This window comes from Lepus europaeus, chromosome 1 (assembly GCF_033115175.1).
Source record: "Lepus europaeus isolate LE1 chromosome 1, mLepTim1.pri, whole genome shotgun sequence".
Classification (NCBI taxonomy): domain Eukaryota; kingdom Metazoa; phylum Chordata; class Mammalia; order Lagomorpha; family Leporidae; genus Lepus; species Lepus europaeus.
Genome location: NC_084827.1, coordinates 1,127,230 through 1,147,049, shown reverse-complemented (window position 1 = coordinate 1,147,049; position 19,820 = coordinate 1,127,230). Strand labels below are relative to the sequence as shown.

Sequence of the window (19,820 nt, the reverse complement as noted above, 5' to 3'; positions counted from 1 at the left end):
TCTTACGGCTGCTGTGCCAAACGCCCAGTGCTGTCTAAAGAGGCTTCAAAACTTTTAGGGAAAACGTGTATTGCCAATTATGCATGGATTTCAATTTTATTAGTTCCAAAATAAACTCATCTTCTACTTCCACTGTTCCCCCCATGAACTTTCAGAAGTGCTCTAGTACGAGCAATGCAGCTTAGTGTCTACACCGAGGATTTGTGGATGCTTTCCAACCACAGACATAAGCTCCCTAACACTGCAGGACGCCCATCTTCACTGCCCTCCTCTTCAGAAGCGGCCAGCTCAGAGCAATCACAGGCTGTCATCTGAACTCTCTCTCGGCACCACCTTGCCCCCAATCTGCATTTTAATAAAATGCACGATTTCTAATGGGTGGTACAGAATTACAGTTTAAAGTATTAAGGCATGGAATCAACCAAAGGTAATACACACTCACTGGAATTCAATGTATTTTCCTACTTTATGAATATAAACATACAACATAACATTTTTAGTAGGTAGTGAATAAAACATGAAAAATACTCAAACCCCAACATTTAAAAGGCCAATAATCCAATTAGAAAATGGACATTTCACCAAAGGTGATGTCCAGACAGCAAGAAGTCATGGAGAAAAATATTCAGCATAATTAGTCATTCAAGAAACACAAACTGGAACCACAGTAAGGCGTTACACATTTGTCAGAAAATGTAAGATGCTACTCAGTGACACCATCTAACGTTGGACACAGACACAAACCAGACGCACACGCTGCTGGAAGGACAGCAGAACAGGGCAGTAACTCCAGGAAACAGCTTGGCCATGGGTGTCAACATTGAAAACTCATGGTTGAAAGTCTTCTTTGTACTAAAAAATGACAAAATCTTACCTTTGCAGCTACTTCAGCACTGATCTCTTCCTGGGTTTCTGCTAATCTTTTCTTAGCCACTTCTGTTCTTCGATCACAATCTGCAATAAAGGACTGCAGATGATCCATGGCCTATAAAGTTTATAGAAGACAATTATTGTCAGAAAACCAACTTTATTAAGATTTTTACTCAAAAATAATTTTTTGAAAATGCTACTAAGGAATTAAAATAACAAAAGTAGGTTCAATTATGAATCTAAAATACGTATCAGCCATCGATAAAGCTGGAGGAGTGGACACAAAATCACAGGAAAGGTAAGACTGTAAGGACACTGCCATACTGATACCCCGCTAAGGAGGCACAATCCACGCAGCCTGTACAAAAAGTCAATGTGGCTTTTCTTCCTTTTGTAATGAATCAGTTTGAAAGGCATGGTGGAAAAGGGAGAGAGATTTTGATCTGCTGGTTCATCCCCCAAAAGGCTACCACAACCAGGCCAAAGTCAGGAGCCTGGAAGTTCCCCTGGGCTTCCCACACAGGTGGCAAGAACAAGCAGTTACATTCCCAGGTGCATTACAGGAAGCTGGACTGCGAGCAGAGCTGCTAGGACTCCAATCAGCACTCCAGTGTGGCACCCTGGCATTGCAAACGGCAGCTTAACCTGCTGTGGCACAGGACAACCCCAAGGTGCTCTCATCAAAAACCTTTGATCTTTGACTTGGTAATCCGATTTCCAGGAATCAGTTCTAAGAAAGCAATCAGGGCCAGGTATCCAGCTTAGTAGTTAAGATGCTGACTAAGATCTCTTCACCCCATGTTGGGAGTCCTGGGGTTCCAGAGTAGGTACTGACCCTAGGAGAAGTGGTGATGGCCAGATTGGCTGGGTTCCTGCCACACATATGGATACCTGGACTGTCCCCCAGCTCCAAACTTTGGTCAAGTGTGGGCTGTTTTGGGCATTTGCAAAACAAGCCAGTGAATTAAAGTGTACTAACAACTATTTCTGAAAAAGTAATCAGATATATGATGGTGGTATTGCCACCATCTTAACCACTAAATACCCATCCCTTCAAAGAATGACAAGAAACCTAACTTTAATAATAATATTCTATAAGACCAAAAACCAACGAAAGAAAAGTAAAATAGGAAAAAATATCTGCAAAATAGGTCTGAGGGAAAGGACTACTTTCCCTAATATGTAAATAGCACACATCAATTAGTAAAGTACTAGAGCTGGAATTGTGGTTCATTGGGTTAAGCCACTACGTGGGTCACCAGCATCCCAAATCAGAGCACTAGTTAGGGTCTCAGCGACTCCACTGCCAATCCAGCTCTCTGCTAATGTGCCTGGGAAAGCAGGGGAAGACAGCCCAAACACCTGGGCCCTGCCACCCACGTGGCTCTGCCCAGACCAAACTCGACCACTGCAGTCATTTGGGAATGAACAAATGAAGATTCTCTCTCTCTCCTTCTCCCCACCCAGTTTATCTGTCATCTTGCCTTTCAATGAAATAAAATGTTTAAAAAAAAAAAGAGGGGCCGGAGGTGTGGCGCAGTAGGTTAATGCCCTGGCCTGAAGCACCGGCATCCTATATGGGTGCCAGTTCAAGCTCTGCCTGCTCCTTTTTCACAGCTCTCTGCTGTGGCCTGGGAAAGCAGAAGATGGCACAAGTCCTTGGGCACCTTCGCCCACGTGGGAGACCAGGAAGAGGCTCCCAGCTCCGGCCATTGCGGCCAATTGGGAAGTGCACCATCGGATGGAAGACCTCTATCTCTCTCTCTCTGTGTAACTCTTTCAAATAAATAAATAAAATCTTAAAAAAAAAAAAAATCTTAGCCGGCGCTGTGGTTAAACAGGCTAATCCTCCGCCTTGCGGCGCCAGCACACCGGGTTCTAGTCCCGGTTGGGGCGCCGGATTCTGTCCCGGTTGCCCCTCTTCCAGGCCAGCTCTCTGCTATGGCCCGGGAAGGCAGTGGAGGATGGCCCAAGTGCTTGGGCCCTGCACCCCATGGGAGACCAGGAGAAGCACTTGGCTCCTGGCTTTGGATCAGCGCAATGCGCTGGCCGCAACGGCCACTGGAGGGTGAACCAACGGCAAAAAGGAAGACCTTTCTCTCTGTCTCTCTCTCACTATCCACTCTGCCTGTCAAAATAAATAAATAAAAGTACACTTAAAAACCAAACAGGGCCAGCGCCATGGCTCAACAGGCTAATCCTCCGCCTAGCGGCGCCAGCACACTGGGTTCTAGTCCCGGTTGCCCCTCTTCCAGGACAGCTCTCTGCTGTGGCCCGGGAAGGCAGTGGAGGATGGCCCAAGTGCTTGGGCCCTGCACCCCATGGGAGACCAGGATAAACACCTGGCTCCTGGCTTCGGATCAGTGCGGTGCTCCGGCCGCAGCGCACCGGTCGTGGCAGCTACTGGAGGGTGAACCAATGGCAAAGGAAGACCTTTCTCTCTGTCTCTCTCTCACACTGTCCACTCTGCCTTTCAAAAATTACAGGGCTGGTGCTGCGGCCTAGTGCGTAAGGCCGCCGCATGCAGTACCGACATCCCATATGAGCACCGGTTCTATCCCGGCTGCTCCACTTCCAATCTTCTGATCCAGCTCTCTGCACCCATGTGGGAGACTTGGAAGAAGCTCCTGGCCCCTGTTTTCGGATCGGTGCAGCTCTGGCCGTTGTGGTCAACTGGGGAGTGAACTCGCAGATGGAAGACCCCTCTCTCTCTCTGCCTCTCCTTCTCTCTCTGTGTAACTCTTTCAAGTAAATAAAAAAAAAAAATAAAAAAATAATAATAAAAAAAAAAAGAGTACTATCCACATGGGAAACTTGGATGAAGCTCCTGGCTTTGGCCTGGTCCACGATTTCAGGAGTCAAGCAAAGAACAGAAGCGCTCTTGCTCGCGCGCTCTCTCTTTCTCCCTCCGTCCCTCTCCTTATCTCTCTTTAATTCAGCCTTTCAAATAAATAAATTAAATTTTTAAAGCAAATCCCAAATATTTCAGCTATCCAAGGTATCTAAAGAAGTCTTGACAGGGCAGGCATTGTGGCACAGTGGGTTAAGACACCGTTAGGGATGCCCTCTCCCACATCAGAGCACCAGTTTCAGTTTCACCTACCCTAAGATCTGTCTCTGTGTCTGTCACTCTTTTTTAAAAATGACTGATGTTATACGACGACAGAGAAATAGATAATGTCATACATTATTGGGGGAAGTATAAATTGGTAATTCTTAAAAGCAACTTAAAAATATTTATTAAATTATTCCTTGGCACAACTACTCTATTTTGAGGTATTTAGTATATACAAGGTCAGTGTGTGAAAATGACTATGCACTGTACCAGGGGAAAACGGCAGGCAGGCGGTTGATGCAACAGTAGTCACCGCTTGAGCCACCTGCATGCCCTATCAGTGTGTTTGCCTCAAGTCCCAACTCCACTACTTCCAAACCAGCTTTGTGTCAATGCACACCTGACAACAGCAGAGGATCCCACAAATACTCAGATCCCAGTCTCCCACATGGAAGACTCAAATTAAGTTAAGGACTTCGGACTTCAGCTTGGACCAATGGCAAACAAGTGAACAGAAGATGTCTCTCCATCTCTCGTTTGCCTCTCAAATAAAATGACAATTTAAAAAAAATTTAATTCTAAAATCTAGGCCGCCACTGTGGTACAATGGATTAAGCTGCTGCCTGGGATGCTGCCAGCCTATATGGGCACCAGTTCAAGTCCTGGCTGTTCCACTTCCAATCCAGCTCCCCACTAATGCTACAGGGAAAGCAGCAAAGCTGGCCCAAATGCTTGGGTCCCTACACCCACATGGGAGACCTGGAAGAAGCTCCTGGCTCCTAGTTTCGGTCTGGCCGAGCTCTGGCCGTTGCGGCCATTTGAGGAGTGAAACCAGCAGATGGAAGACCTCACTGTGTCTGTCTATCTGTCATTCTCTCTCTGCCTTTCCAATAAGTCTTAAAAAAAAAAAAAAAAGATTCCAATTTCCATTGCAAACTTTCAGAGCAGTATAGCCGGGAGGACTTTACCTCCTTGTCTTGCAAAACTGAACGCATGCACCACCTGGCTGCTAACAAGAAGGGGAGGTGGAGGTGGGCCCTGCGGCACAGTGGGTGGGCTGCAATCCAAGTGGGGCTGGCTCAAGTCTCACTGCTCCACTTCCAATCCAGCTCTCTGCTGTGGCCTGGCAGGGCAGCAGAGGATGGCCTATGCGCTTGGGCCCCTGGGCCCACATGGGCTACCTGCCAGAAACTTCTGGCTTTGACCTGGTCTAGCCCTGGCCATTGCAGTCATCTACACAGTGGCCCAGTGGTTGTAACGTTTACAGTCAGCAGTGTATTTTATGTAATGCTGATTATTATACTATACCCAAAAAAACAGTTTCACTGAAATGTCATCTTCTATTTCTTCTGTTTGTTTTATCTTAAAATTAATGTCCTGGGGCCAGCACTGTGGTGCAACAGGTTAACACCCTAGCCCTGGGAAGCAGATGATGGCCCAGGTCCTTGGGTCCCAGCACACACGTGGGAAACCCGGAAGAAGCTCCAGGCTCCTGGCTTCAGATCGGAGCAGCTCCTGCCGCTGCGGCCAGTTGGGGAGTGAACAAGCGGATGGAAGACCCCCCCCCCCCTCTGCCTCTCCTCTCTCTGTACAACTCTGAATTTCAAATAAACAAATTAATTAAAAAAAACAAAACAAAACAAAACTCTAATGTCCTTACCACACCCTAAGAGTATGTGTCTGTGTGTGGGAGAGATAAACATATACAGATACAAGTAAATATAAATGTACAATTTCAGTAAATTACTGAAGAAAGGGCCCGTTGTATACTAGAAATTAGTTGCTTAAACTGATTTTTCCTTAATCATTACCACTTTATAGGGAAGACTATGCTTAATTTCCAAAATAACATCAATTACATGACTTTTACACATTTTCTTATAATACCAAGTCTCATATATTAAGAAGTGTTGCCAAGAAAGTACATAATTATACTTAAGCAATGCTTTTTGTATAAATACAAAGTGGATAATTTACTACAAGCTTTACTCTTTTAACGGGACACAAGTATAAATCAATATTCAAATTGCTTTGATACTAAAATAATACAATCCATTAAAGCAAAACCACATACATCAAGCTCAAAGAAAAAATCCTGTTCTTTGGATGCAATTTCATAATCTGCTCTTAAAGCCAGGTCGTGGACTTTCAGACATTCGCCAAGATCCATTCTCTGCAGGGAAAACAAGACAGACTATTTTAATGATTTCAAAAGAAACACGCTTTTCAAATACTCACTAAACAAGCAACAATTCTCTTCAGAATATAAAGTTATACTGATGTCTCTTAAAAATTATTTTATTTACAGGAAGTAGTAATTACAGAGAAAGAATGAGCTATCTTCCATCTGCTGGTTTATTCCCCAAATGGCTCCATACCATAAAGATGCTTCTTTATAATATTAACTATAAAATTTCATGGACAAGTACAGAACATGGTACCAGAAAAAGAGCTCCAATCTCTCTACCAACAAACAGATGGTAACAGCAACCACTTGTGTACTTAGGAACAAACGGGGCCAGTGCTGTGGCACAGTAGGCTAAGCATCCACCTGTGGCACCAGCATCCCATATGGATACCGGTCAAGCTCTAGCTGCTGCTCTTCTAATCCAGCCCTCTGCTTACGGCATGGGAGGGCAGTGAAGATGGCCCAAGTGCTTGGGACCCTGCACCCATGTGGGAAACCTTGAAGAAGCTCCTGGCTCCTAGCTTTAGATCATCCCAGCTCTAGCCACTGTGGCCATTTGTGGAGTGAACCAGCAGATGAAAGTCCTTTCTCTTTGTCTCTCTCCTCTCTAACTCCACCTCTCAAATAAGTAAATAAATAAAATCTTATTAAAAAAAAAAAAAAAGGAAATGCTTTCAGAATCCAGAAAAGGTTCTTAGTTCCCAAAGACGACTCCGTGTGAAGTAAAAAAGACATAATCTGTTAATAAGACCCAGTACAAGTCCACAAAGAATATGGATCTATCCCCACTTATGATAAGCATGTATTAGGAAAAATACTCTAACTTGCAATTCAGAATAAAGCATTACTTAATGAAATGCATTTCTCATTTAACAGACAAAGCTTAAAAGTTCACCACTTTTACATCTATCTGCAAAACTGCTCAGCTTTTTTTCTGAGGGCTGGTTTTGTGCTCAAGCACATTAAGCTGCCACAGAGGATGTCCATATCTCACATCAGAGCGCTGGCTGGAGGCCACTTCCAACTCAGCTACTAGCTAATGAGCCTATGAAGGTGGTCAGAGATGTTCCACCTTCTTGGGCTCTGCCACCCAATGCCAGAGACCCAGATGGAGTTTTTGGCCGCTGTGGCCATCTGGGGAATGAACTAGCACATGAAAATTACCTTCTCCCTTTTCAATCTCCCTGTTGTTCCGCCTTTCAAAATAGCCAGCACTGTGGGACAGCTGGCCCTCGTGCCCACGTTCCACACTGGAGCACCTGTTCAAATCCTAGCTGTTCTACTTCCAATCCAGATACCTAGTAACGCATGAAAAGCGGCAGTAGAAAACAGTTCAAGTGCCTGAGCGCGTGCCACTCATCGGGGAGATCTGGCTGGGGTTCCTGGCTCCTGGCTTCAACCTGGCCCAGTTCTGGTCACCACAGCCATTTGGGGAGTGAACCAGTAAACTGAAGATCTCTTTCTCTATCTCTACCCCTCTCTCAACTCTGCCTTTCAAAATAAATAAATTGGGGCCAGCACTGTGGCGTGTAAAGCTGCCGCCTGCAGTGCCAGCAACCCATAAGAGTACCAGTTTGAGACCCGGCAGCTCCACTTGCAATCCAGCTCTCTGCTATGGCCTAGGAAAGCAGTATTAAAATGGCCCAAATCCGCCGGCGCCGTAGCTCAACAGGCTAATCCTCTGCCTTGCGGCGCCGGCACACCAGGTTCTAGTCCTGGTTGGGGCGCCGGATTCTGTCCCAGTTGCCCCTCTTCCAGGCCAGCTCTTTGCTATGGCCCGGGAGTGCAGTGGAGGATGGCCCAAGTCCTTGGGCCTTGCACCCCATGGGAGACCAGGAGAAGCACCTGGCTCCTGCCTTTGGATCAGCACGGTGCGCCGGCCGCGGCGGCCATTGGAGGGTGAACCAACGGCAAAGGAAGACCTTTCTGTCTCTCTCTCTCTCTCTCTCTCTCTCACTATCCACTCTGTCAAAATAAATAAATAAATAAATACATATATACACACAACTGTTAATGACAGGGACAGAAAATCTATAGCACACAAGACTGAGCCTCAGCTTTTTATAGAGTATCTAGAAATAAGTGCCTATTTAATTCCTTTGCCAACAACCTGGTTATATATAAAACAAAGGATATATGATCATCAATTGTGTACAATATCTCCAAGTAAAAAAGATGGTCAATTCACGGGATCAAGATTCAAGAGGATTAACAGACCAGATAAGATTTTAAATAAATACGAAATCTTATAGTTATATAACTATGTAAACAAATTTACCAAAATAGGAAGTAACAAAGAACTCGACAAATATGAAACTTCTCAAGGGGAGCCATGTTGAGGTGAGCAGGTCAAGCCACTGCATGCAACATGGCATCCCATATGGTGCTAGTTTTAGTCCCAGCTGCTCCACTTCCGATCCAGCTGCCTGCTAATGCACCTGGGAAAGCAGCAGATGATGGCCCAATTACTTGTGCCTATGTGGGAGACTTGGATTGGCCCAGCCCGTCATGGCCATCTGGCAAGTGAACAACTGAATGGAAGATATCTATTTCCATCTCTCCCTTTTTCTCCTAACTCTTTCATATAAATAAAAATTAACCTTAAAAAAGAACTCATCAAGAACAAGGGTTACACTGTGGCATGAATGAGATAAACCTATGAGATCTAAGACTAATTTAAAGGGAATACAGCATGAACAAAGTGAGGTATCTCCACTAAAGGATGGTTTTATACATGCCCTTCAAAAAACAGACTCTGGAAGGAGTTGGCATAGTGGTTAGGTTACCAGTTGGGGCCCCCACTGGTGTGATTTCTGGCTGCCCCACTTCATATCTAGCTGCCAGCTCATAAGCACTCCACGAGGCATCAGCTAACAGCTCAGCAGCTGTGTCTCTGCCACCTGTGTGGAAGACCCAGGAGTTCCTGATCCTGGCCTAGTCCTGGCTGTTCTGAGCATTTGGGGAGTGAACTACTGCATGGAAACTTGCTCACTCTCGCTCTCCCCTATTTCAAATAAAATTTGAATAATATATAATTAAAAAACACAGCCGGCTAGCGCTGTGGCTCAATAGGCTAATCCTCTGCCTGCAGCGCCGGCACACCAGATTCTAGTCCTGGTCGGGGCGCCGGTTCTGTCCCGGTTGCTCCTCTTCCTGTCCAGCTCTCTTCTGTGGCCCGGGGAGTGCTGCTGGCCGCAGCGGCCACTGGCAAGTGAACCAGCGGAAAAAGGAAAGACCTTTCTCTCTCTCTGTCCACTCTGCCTGTCAAAAAATTTAAAAAACAAACAAACAAACAAACAAAAAACACAGCCATGGAAATAAAAAATTCTGTGTGCCAATTTACTTTAAAGGGGGTTATGAATAAATTAGATAATGTCTCTGAAAACCAGTATTTTTTTTAAAAGCGAAGGACAGGGGCCGGTGCTGTGGCATAGCAGGTAAAGCCACTGCTTGCAGTGCTGGCATCCCATATGGTCCCAGCTGCTCCTCTTCCAGTCTAGCTCTCTGCTGTGGCCTGGGAAAGCAGCAGAAAATGGCCCAAGGACTTGGGCCCCTGCGCCCATGTGGAAGACATGGAAGAAGCTCCTGGCTCCTGATTAGCCCAGCTCCGGCCGCTGCAGCACGCTCTGCCTCTCTGTAACTCTGCCTTTCAAATAAATAAATAAATCTTGGCCGGCGCCGTGGCTTAACAGACTAATCCTCCGCCTTGCGGCGCCGGCACACCGGGTTCTAGTCCCGGTTGGGGCGACAGATTCTATCCCGGTTGCCCCTCTTCCAGGCCAGCTCTCTGCTGTGGCCCGGGAAGGCAGTGGAGGATGGCCCAAGTCCTTGGGCCCTGCACCCGCATGGGAGACCAGGAGAAGCACCTGGCTCCTGGCTTCGGATCAGTGCGATGCACAGACTGCAGCGGCCATTGGAGGGTGAACCAACGGCAAAAAGGAAGACCTTTCTCTCTGTCTCTCTCTCACACTGTCCACTCTGCCTGTCAAAAAAAAAAAAAAAAAAAAAAAAAAAAAGATTAAAAAAATAAATAAATCTTTAAAAATTTTTTAAAAAGCTAAGGACAAAAGTGTTAGATGAGAGGAAGAAAAGGTTGACAAAGTGTGAACAAACCCACCAATCAACTGAAGAACTTTTGATTAAGAAGCAGAAATAGATTTGCTTTGTTATGACCCACAAACAACTCCAGAGTTAAATTTTAACTTTCTCAAGGAACTACTTCTATAACAATCAGAGCTTTCCAAAGATGGAAGGAGTTTGCTCAGAGCTTGTTAATTTCCCAAATAAGCAAAAAGTTTAGTTTTCACAACCATTTATTTAAGATATTGAGAGGGGAAAAAGCATCAACCACCAGGCTTTCAGGTATTATCCAACACTGAGATTCTGTGACTTTGTTACTGTTGTTTTGAGACAGAGAATGCATGAGTGCACTCCCATCCACTGGTTCACTCTGCAAACGCCTGAAATGGCAAGGGCTGGGCTGGAGCCAAAGCCAAGAGCTGGGAATTGACCCAGGCCTCTCACACATTTGGAAAAACTCCATCTCTTGAAGCATCACACTGACTCCGAGGGTCTGCATTAGTAGATACCTGGAGTCAGGCGCTGGGTATTGAACTCACACAATCCAATGTGGATGCTAAAGCCAAACACATGCCCCTATGATTGTTTTTGAAAAGCAGTTTCTCCTCTGAGACTATGTGATACTCCGCTCTCATGTACATTAAGAAGTAACTGGGGACGTGTATATGAACAGTTCCCTGCCGTCATCCCTTAGGAAATAAGGAGGTCACCCATTAGTACGGTACTGTACTGCACTGAGCATGCTGAGATGTTTTTTCCTAAGCCCCAATGCTTGTCCTCATTCATCAGTCTACGGTTTAACAAACATGGAGGTTTTGGGGCTGGTGTTGTGGCACAGTGGGTTGAAGACCCAGCCTGCAGTGCTGGCATCCCACATGGGCGCCAGTTCAAGTCCCAGCTGCTCCTCTTCCGATTCAGCTCTCTGCTATGGCCTATGAAAGCAATAGAAGATGGCCCAAGTCCCTGGGCCCCTGCGCGCGCTTGGGAGACCTGGAAGAAGTTCCGGGCTCCTGGCTCCGGATCAGCTCAGCTCTGGCCATTGCAGTTATTTGGGGAATGAACCAGCGGAATGGAACACCTCTCTCTGTAACTGTCTTTCAAATAAAAATAATTCTTAAAAAAAAAATATGGAGTTTTCAAGTGACGATAAGCAGCAATGTTAAACTTGCACATTAAATAACATTTAACAAAATGTGGAGGGGGCACGTTGTATCTTAACGCTGCCACCTGTGATGCCAGCATCACATATGGGCACTGATTCGAGTCCTGGCTGCTCCACTTCCAATCCAGCTCCCTGCTCAAGTGCCTGGGAAAGCAGCAGAAAACAGATGAAGTCCTTGGGTCCTTGCACTCGTGTGGGAGGCCCAGATAAAGCTCCAGGCTCCTGGCCTTTGCCTGGCCCAGTCCCAGCCATTGCAGCCATTTGGGGAGTGAACCAATAGATAGAAGATCTCTCTCTTTCTCTGTAACTCTTGTCTTTCAAATAAATAAAATCGAAAAGAAGAGAGGAGAGGAGTGAGAGGAGGTTCCAGCGTGGTCCAGCCCCAGGTAGTGTAGGCATTTGGGTCGTGAAATCAACTGACTGAAGATTCTCTCCCTCTCCCTCTCTGTCACTCTGCCTTTCAAATAAATAAAACTATAAAAAAAGAAAACAACCTTAAATACTTTCAAGGACAAGAATGCCTAGAGGCTGGCGCCGTGGCTTAACAGGCTAATCCTCCGCCTTGCAGCGCCAGCACACCAGGTTCTAGTCCCGGTTGGGGCGCCGGATTCTATCCCGGTTGCCCCTCTTCCAGGCCAGCTCTCTGCTGTGGCCCAGGAAGGCAGTGGAGGATGGCCCAAGTCCTTGGGCCCTGCACCCGCATGGGAGACCAGGAGAAGCACCTGGCTCCTGGCTTCAGATCAGCGCAATGTGCTGGCCGCAGCGGCCATTGGAGGGTGAACCAACGGCAAAAAAAAAGACCCTTCTCTCTCTCTCACACTATCCACTCTGCCCGTCAAAAAAAAAGAATGCCTAGAAAATATTGCAGGAATTAAAGAGGTCAATGACAAAACAATGCTGTCACTGCCTTTGTGACACCAACTAGACGGTTTTAACATTAATCAGTCTTTTTTTATTTTTGACAGGCAGAGTGGACAGTGAGAGAGAGAGACAGAGAGAAAGGTCTTCCTTTGCTGTTGGTTCACCCTCCAATGGCCGCCAGCGGCTGGCGCGCTGCGGCCGGTGCACCGTGCTGATGCGAAGGCAGGAGCCAGGTGCTTCTCGTGGTCTCCCATGGGGTGCAGGGCCCAAGCACTTGGGCCATCCTCCACTGCATTCCCGGGCCACAGCAAAGAGCTATCCTGGAAGAGGGGCAACTGGGACAGAATCCGGCGCCCCGACCGGGACTAGAACCTGGTGTGCCAGCGACGCAAGGCGGAGGATTAGCCTATTGAGCCGCGGCGCCGGCCTCACTCTTTATATTTGTATGCATTTACACAAGCTCTAGTTTCACAGGCCAACATATTTCAATATATTTCATAAAACGTAAAATGTCATAGTTGGAAAGGCCTTCAATCCAGAATAGTGGTTCTCAACCTGGATAATACTGATGGCAGCTTTTTAAAAACAGGCCTGGGACAGAGTTAGGACTAGCGGCTGAAACACTTGCTACAGTGCCTGGGTTTGGTACCCACTGCAGCTCCTGACTCCAGCTTTGCTAATGCAGACCCTGGTTCAAGGCAATGGGAGGGATACCTGGATTGAGTTCCTAGCACCCAGTTTCACTGAGCCTCAACCCAGTCCGGGCCAAACCATTCGGGCATCTGGGTAAGTTTTTTCCATAATAAAAAAATGTCCAACTTCTACTTCCCCAAAGACTGAGTTTAAGTCTCCCGCTGTTTCTCACGTGCAGGGTTCAGAGCACTGCTCTAGTTCTCTTCCCCTTCTCTGCACAGATGACTTGCTCAGTACCGACTGACACTGCAGTTAGAATGCTTCCAAAGGTAAGGACCCTTCCACTCTACCACGCTCACCTCTCGTTTCAGGGCTGACTTATCTTTTAACAAGTCATCCTATGTAAAGTCTGAAAAAAACTCTTCACAGCAAATACTCAAAGCAACTGCCACTGCTTCTCTTACAGTTCTCTCCCTTATCTTTATTCCTTTACTAGTTTCCAATCTGTTCTCAACAAAACATGCAAATTTGCCTCGCTGTATTTAATCTAAACAGCTCAATCCCCAATTCAAATTCTCCGGCCCTCCTGTCGAACTATGTCTAAATTTACACCCTACAACTTCTCAAAAGAAAAAAGCAACTATGTAGCTTAACAACAATATGAACACAAAAAGTACCACAACCAAACCACATAGCAGAGGTGTATTTTTGGTGAGAGTGGGGTTGAGGGGAAGGTGTGCCTTGGGGAGTGAACTGGAAAGCAAAGGACATTAACCTCCTGGAATGGAAGCCCCACAAGGACAAGGACTCTGACCTGTTTTACCTACTATGCTACATGGGAATGCACAATAATAACCTGCTGAATGAACCACTGGCAAGGGTACATCGACAGCCACCAGGGTCAAGCAGCTTCCCAACAAAGGCAGCCTGGGCTCAGAGGGGAGGCTCTTCAGCCTCTGGGTTTTCCAGAGCGCCTGCACTCCTTTTTCTAAAGTGTTCTCACGTGTTCCTCTCCACCAAGATGCAGACTACTTGAGCTTGTTGCTACCCTGAGCCGTGGGACTGCACCTTTACAGTCCAGCCTAACTATTCGTAACGAGCTGGAGGAGGGGGGGCGGTGTCTGAGCGTCTTCAGCGCTTACCTCACCCTTCAGGGACCTAGCAGGACAGCAGGTATAGTGAGGCAAATTTTCAGGATTCTAAACACTAATCACCTATTTTCCTCTGTTCATACTATCATGATTAAGTACACACTCTGGCAATGTGCCATATACTGTGCAGTATTTAATAAAAGGAAAAACAAACATAGATAACCATAGCCACCTCAGAGGTAACCATGACAAAACCATGCCATGACCAACCATGTACCCATCCTAAGAAACCTCTGACAGGTACCCCTGCTTCTCCTGCTTCTCTTTCCATGTAAGAGTGCTTAAAATGGAAAAAGAGAAAATGGTAATTCATTCTAATTTAAAAATTATACCATTTGTGATGAAAATTATAGGAAATTTTTATTTTTTACCTATTTATTATATTTATTTATTTCAAAGACAAAGCCAGAGCAACTGAGAAAAACACACAGGAAAAGAGATCTTCCACCTGTTGGTTTACTCCCCAAATGTCAGCAATGGCCAGGTATGAGCCAGGAGCTCCATCCAGGGGTCCCATGTGGGTAACAAGGACCAAAGCAGAGCTGTCACTGGCTGCCTCCCAGGGGTGCCTCAGCAGGAAGCTGGATCTGAACCACAGCCAGAGGTGCAACTCAATCCCAGGTCCTCTGATACAGAATGTGGACATCCCAGATAGCAGCTTTCCTCGCTGAGCCACAGAATCAGTCATTATTTATGGCACTTACAAAATGAGAGAAACAGCTCTACTTTCATCTAACCCAGCTTCAATTCTTCCATTTATTCATACTGCTTAATTTGTTTAAAATAACAATCCTCGGGGCCGCCGCAGTGTCGCAGTGGGTTAAAGGCCCAGTATGCAGCACTGCCATCACATATGGTTCCGGTTTGAGTCCTGGCTGCTCCACTTCTGATCCAGCTCTCTGCAATAACCTGGGAAGGCAGTGGAAGATGGCCGGAGTCCTTGGCACCCACACGGGAGACCTGGAAGAAACTCCTTGCTTCAGATCGACACAGCTCCAGCCATTGTGACCATCTAGGGAGTAAACCAGCGGATGGAGGACTTGTCTCTCCCCTCTCTATGCCTCTGCCTCTCTGTAACTCTGCCTTCAAATACATAAATTTTTAAAAAATGATAATGGTAATTCTCACTTGTCTTTTCATTATGTTTTCTTATACCATCTTGGTCTCAAATGAAATAGAAGTGAAAGACACAAAAAGTGATAAATTATAATCATTTAGATACAGTAGGAAGATAACAAGGAATATAAGGATAGAAACATTAATAGTACTAAGAAGGGACTATATACCAGTAGGACAAAAAGTAAAATCATGGTAGCAAGACAGAAAGCAGAGGAGACACATACTTTTGGCCCAACACCAAAATCCTTCAATTTACTGCTCCAATGTTAACACTACTTTCTAAAAGACAAATTTTCTATACTTTGATTCTCATCTCTTGCACCTTCACTTTTCCTTGTATTTGTAAAATGTCTTTTATCCAAGTTCAATGTTTGTTTCAAGACCCAGCTTAAGAACATTAAGTCTAACGTAATATGTGAACAGGCTTGAAATAACAAGACCCGAGTATGAGTTTCAGTTATACCAGTATTGTTTTAAAGCACTTTATTTTTTTTTTTTATTTGACAGAGTTAGTGAGAGAAAGAGACAGAAAGGTCTTCGTTCCGTTGATTCACCCCCCCCCAAATGGCCGCTATGGCGGGAGCTACGCCGATCTGAAGCCAGGAGCCAGGTGCTTCCTCCTGGTCTCCCATACGGGTGCAGGGGCCCAAGCACCTGAGCCATCCTCCACTCCCCTCCCGGGCCACAGCAGAGAGCTGGACCGGAAGAGGAGCAACCAGGACTAGAACCTGGTGCCCATATGGGATGCTGGCGTCGCAGGTGGAGGATTAACCAAGAAAGTCACAGCACTGGCCCCAAAACACCTTATTTTTAAAGCACTATTGTGCCGGCGCCGTGGCTTAACAGGCTAATCCTCTGCCTTGCGGCGCCAGCACACCAGGTTCTAGTCCCGGTTGGGGCGCCGGATTCTGTCCCGGTTGCCCCTCTTCCAGGCCAGCTCTCTGCTATGGCCCGGGAAGGCAGTGGAGGATGGCCCAAATCCTTGGGCCCTGCACCCGCATGGGAGACCAGGAGAAGCACCTGGCTCCTGGCTTCGGATCAGCACGATGCGCCGTCCGCAGTGGCCATTGGAGGGTGAACCAACCGCAAAAAGGAAGACCTTTCTCTCTGTCTCTCTCTCACTATCCACTCTGCCTGTAAAAAAAAAAAAAAAAAAAACAGTTTTAAAATGTCTTAATTTCTGTAAGTCAGAGTGAAAGACTAAATGCTTTATTAATGTATGTGGTTAATCACCTCATAATAAAAAATATTTCAACTTTTCTTCTATTCTTTGTTCAATGATCTGCACCTGCCATTTTTCAATGAACAGTCTTAGAGAACCCAGAACTCACTAGTTGCCTCAGATTTGCTAAGTTTACATAGCTGAAAAAAATCTGGAAGTTCAAAGAGTACTAAGGATAACGCCTAGTAATAAACAATTACTAAGATATGAACCAAGTCCTAGACTTTGAAAGCCAATCTGCTCCGACAATGACTTCCAGACCTCCTGCTTCATTTGGGACTGAATGGTATTTGCTATTTCCTAGCTACACTGTTTCAAGAGTCATGCTACAATGATAAGACCAATCTTTGGAATTTGCTTCAAAAATTATGGAGGAGAGCAGGAGCAATTATAAATTAAATAAGGCAGAAGTGATAGACCAAGTAACCAGTTCCTTTGCAGAACAAAACGCTGAAACACAATGTCTGGATCACCTTTAAGAAAAGACATCTCGGGGCTGGCATTTTGGCATAGCGGGTCGAGCCACCATCAGCAGCGCCAGCATCACACCGAGGTGCTGTTCTGGCTGCTCCTTCTGATCCAGCCCCCTGATAATGTGCTTGGACTCTTGCACCCAGATAAGAGACAGGCTCCTGGCTTTGGCCTGGCCCAGCCCCAGCTGTCTGGGGAATAAACCAGCAGATGGAAGACCTCTCTTTCTTTCTAACTCTTTCAAATAAATAAATTAAAAACAAACAAACAAACAAAACCCAGGGGCCAGCACTGTGATGCAGCAAGTTAGGTTGCTGCCTGCAGCCAGGGCATCCCATATGGGCACCAGTTCAAGTCCCAGCTGCTCTACTTCCAATCCAACCCCCTGTTAAATGCACCTAGGAAAGTAGCAGGGGATGGCCCAAGTCCTTGGGCCCCTATGCTCACACAGGGGACCCAGAAGGAGCTTCTGGCTCCAGAATGGCCCAGCTCCAGCTACTGTGGCTATCTAGGGAGTAAAGAAGCAGATGGAGGATCTCTGTCTCTCTACCTTTCTCTCTCGGTAACTCTACCTTTCAAATAAACAAATCTTCAAAAAGAAAAAAACTGAAGGATTCTAAGACTATTCAGAATGACAGGAAGTTATTTTCTAATGGCATAAATACTCAGAGTTAGGCCGGCGCCATGGCTTAACAGGCTAATCCTCCGTCTTGTGGCGCCAGCACACCGGGTTCTAGTCCCGGTTGGGGCGCCAGATTCTATCTCGGTTGCCCCTCTTCCAGGCCAGCTCTCTGCTGTGGCCCGGGAAGGCAGTGGAGGATGGCCCAAGTGCTTGGGCCCTGCACCCGCATGGGAGACCAGGAGAAGCACCTGGCTCCTGGCCTCGGATCAGCACGATGCGCCGTCCGCAGTGGCCATTGGAGGATGAACCAACGGCAAAAAGGAAGACCTTTCTCTCTGTCTCTCTCTCTCTCACTATCCACTCTGCCTGTCAAAAAAAAACAAAAAAAAAAAAACCAAAACCACAAAACACTAGCCATGTTCTAGAGTGGAGGACCTTTCTCTCTCTCTCTCACTATCCACTCTGCCTGTCCAAAAAAAAAAAAAAAAAAAGTAATAGAATGACACAAGCATTTAGCACAGTGGTTAAGTCGCCACTTGGCAACACCCGTATTCCATACTGAAAGACCTAGGTTGAGTCTTGGCTACTCCACTTCCCTGCTAATGCACCTGAGAAAGCAGCGGAAGATGGACCAAGCACTTGAGCTTCTGCACCACATGGGAGACCTGGAAGAAGCTCCTGGCTTTTGCCTAGCCCAACTCTGGCCATTGCAGCCATTTGGGGAGTGAACCAGCAGATGGAAGCTCACTCACTTGTGGCTCTCTCTCTCTCTCAGCTCACTCACTTGTGGTTCTCTCTCTCTCTCCTTCTCTTTTTAAAACTCCGCCTTTTGGCCGGCGCCGTGGCTCAACAGGCTAATCCTCCGCCTTGCGGCGCCGGCACACCGGGTTCTAGTCCCGGTCGGGGCACCGATCCTGTCCCGGTTGCCCCTCTTCCAGGCCAGCTCTCTGCTGTGGCCAGGGAGTGCAGTGGAGGATGGCCCAAGTGTTTGGGCTCTGCACCCCATGGGAGACCAGGAGAAGCACCTGGCTCCTGCCATCGGAACAGCGCGGTGCGCTGGCCGCAGCGCGCTACCGCGGCGGCCATTGGAGGGTGAACCAACGGCAAAGGAAGACCTTTCTCTCTGTCTCTCTCTCTCTCACTGTCCATTCTGCCTGTCAAAAATTAAAAATAAATAAATAAATAAATAAATAAATAAATAAATAAAAACTCCGCCTTTCAAATTAAAAAAATTTAAAAACTAGAAAGAAAAAAAGAATGCAAGTTTTCATGAGGGCAGAGACTGTTTTGTTCAGCTCTCTATCCCCAGCATCTGAAATACGGTCCCTTCCTTTTATTAAGTAATTGACCCACCCAAATGCAGAATTTTAAATAAATAACAACACGGGTTCCAAACACCAACCTGGATAGCAGGCATTGGGAACAGCAGTTATGACGCCATTTGGAATGTTCACATCCTCTATCACCATGCTTGGCTGAGTCCCAGTTCCAATCCAGTGGAGTAGCCAGGACACAAACCAGCACCTGCACAGGATGCCGGCACTGCCGGCGTAGGCTCAACTGTCCACACCCCAGTGCCAGCCCCGAAAACTTGTATTTTAATGGCTGGTTGAGAAAATTTTGCATAGGTCTACTTCTTACCACTTACTCTACTTCTCCATGGCTCTTTTACTTACATACTATCAAAGAGACCTTAGTATTTTATTACAGTTCAGGTTTGCATATACCTTTAGCTATACAACAAAGAAAGCATTATAAAACCAACCATTGTAATTCCATTGTTTTCTTTCTTCATTTTAACATATAAAAACACAACAGAAAGTAAATATATGAACTAGGGGCGGGCATCATAGCACATCAAGTTGTACTCCCACTTGGACACCTGCATCCCATACTGTAGTCCCAGCTGTTCTGTTGCCGATCCAGGTCCCCAATGAGCCTTGGGAAACAGCAGGTGTCGGCTTACAGACCTGGGCCCCTGCCACCCACATGGGAAACCCAGATGGGAGTTCCTGGATCCTGGCTTTGGCTTGGTCCAGCCTTGGCTGTTGAGACTCACCAATTGGGGAGTGAACCAGCAGACGGAAAATTTCTCTCTCTCTCATTCTTTCAAATAAATTAATTAATCTTAAAAAAAAAAAAGTGTGAACTATTAACATTCTATCCCAGAAAAGCATTTATTCTATAGGAACTGTTGCTATAATTACAAAAAAAACTTATACATAGGGTCAACTGTTAAAAACAGTCACAGCCATGTTAGGGGTCAGTGCTGGGATGTAGCGGGTAAAGCTGTGACCCATGGTGCCAGCATCCTATATGGGTGCCAGTTCATATCCTGGCTGCTCTACTACTGATCCACTGCTGATTCATATCCTGGCTGCTCCAC

General features: G+C 46.3%; 1 protein-coding gene across 8 annotated transcripts in view; it reads right to left on the bottom strand.

Annotated features, from left to right (window-relative positions):
* The window catches only part of LUC7L2 (LUC7 like 2, pre-mRNA splicing factor), a 61,687-nt gene that overhangs the window by 24,047 nt on the left and 17,820 nt on the right, over positions 1 to 19,820 (bottom strand). For 7 of the 8 annotated variants that reach the window (XM_062208780.1, XM_062208077.1, XM_062211022.1 and 4 more), the window contains 2 exons: positions 6,000 to 6,098; positions 875 to 985 (listed from right to left, as the gene is read on the bottom strand). In XM_062208780.1, coding sequence (XP_062064764.1) covers positions 875 to 985; positions 6,000 to 6,098 — 210 coding nt within the window. Of the gene's footprint in view, positions 1 to 874; positions 986 to 5,999; positions 6,099 to 19,493; positions 19,562 to 19,820 lie in introns of all 8 variants that reach the window. The other variant, XM_062213158.1, reaches the window with a different exon arrangement.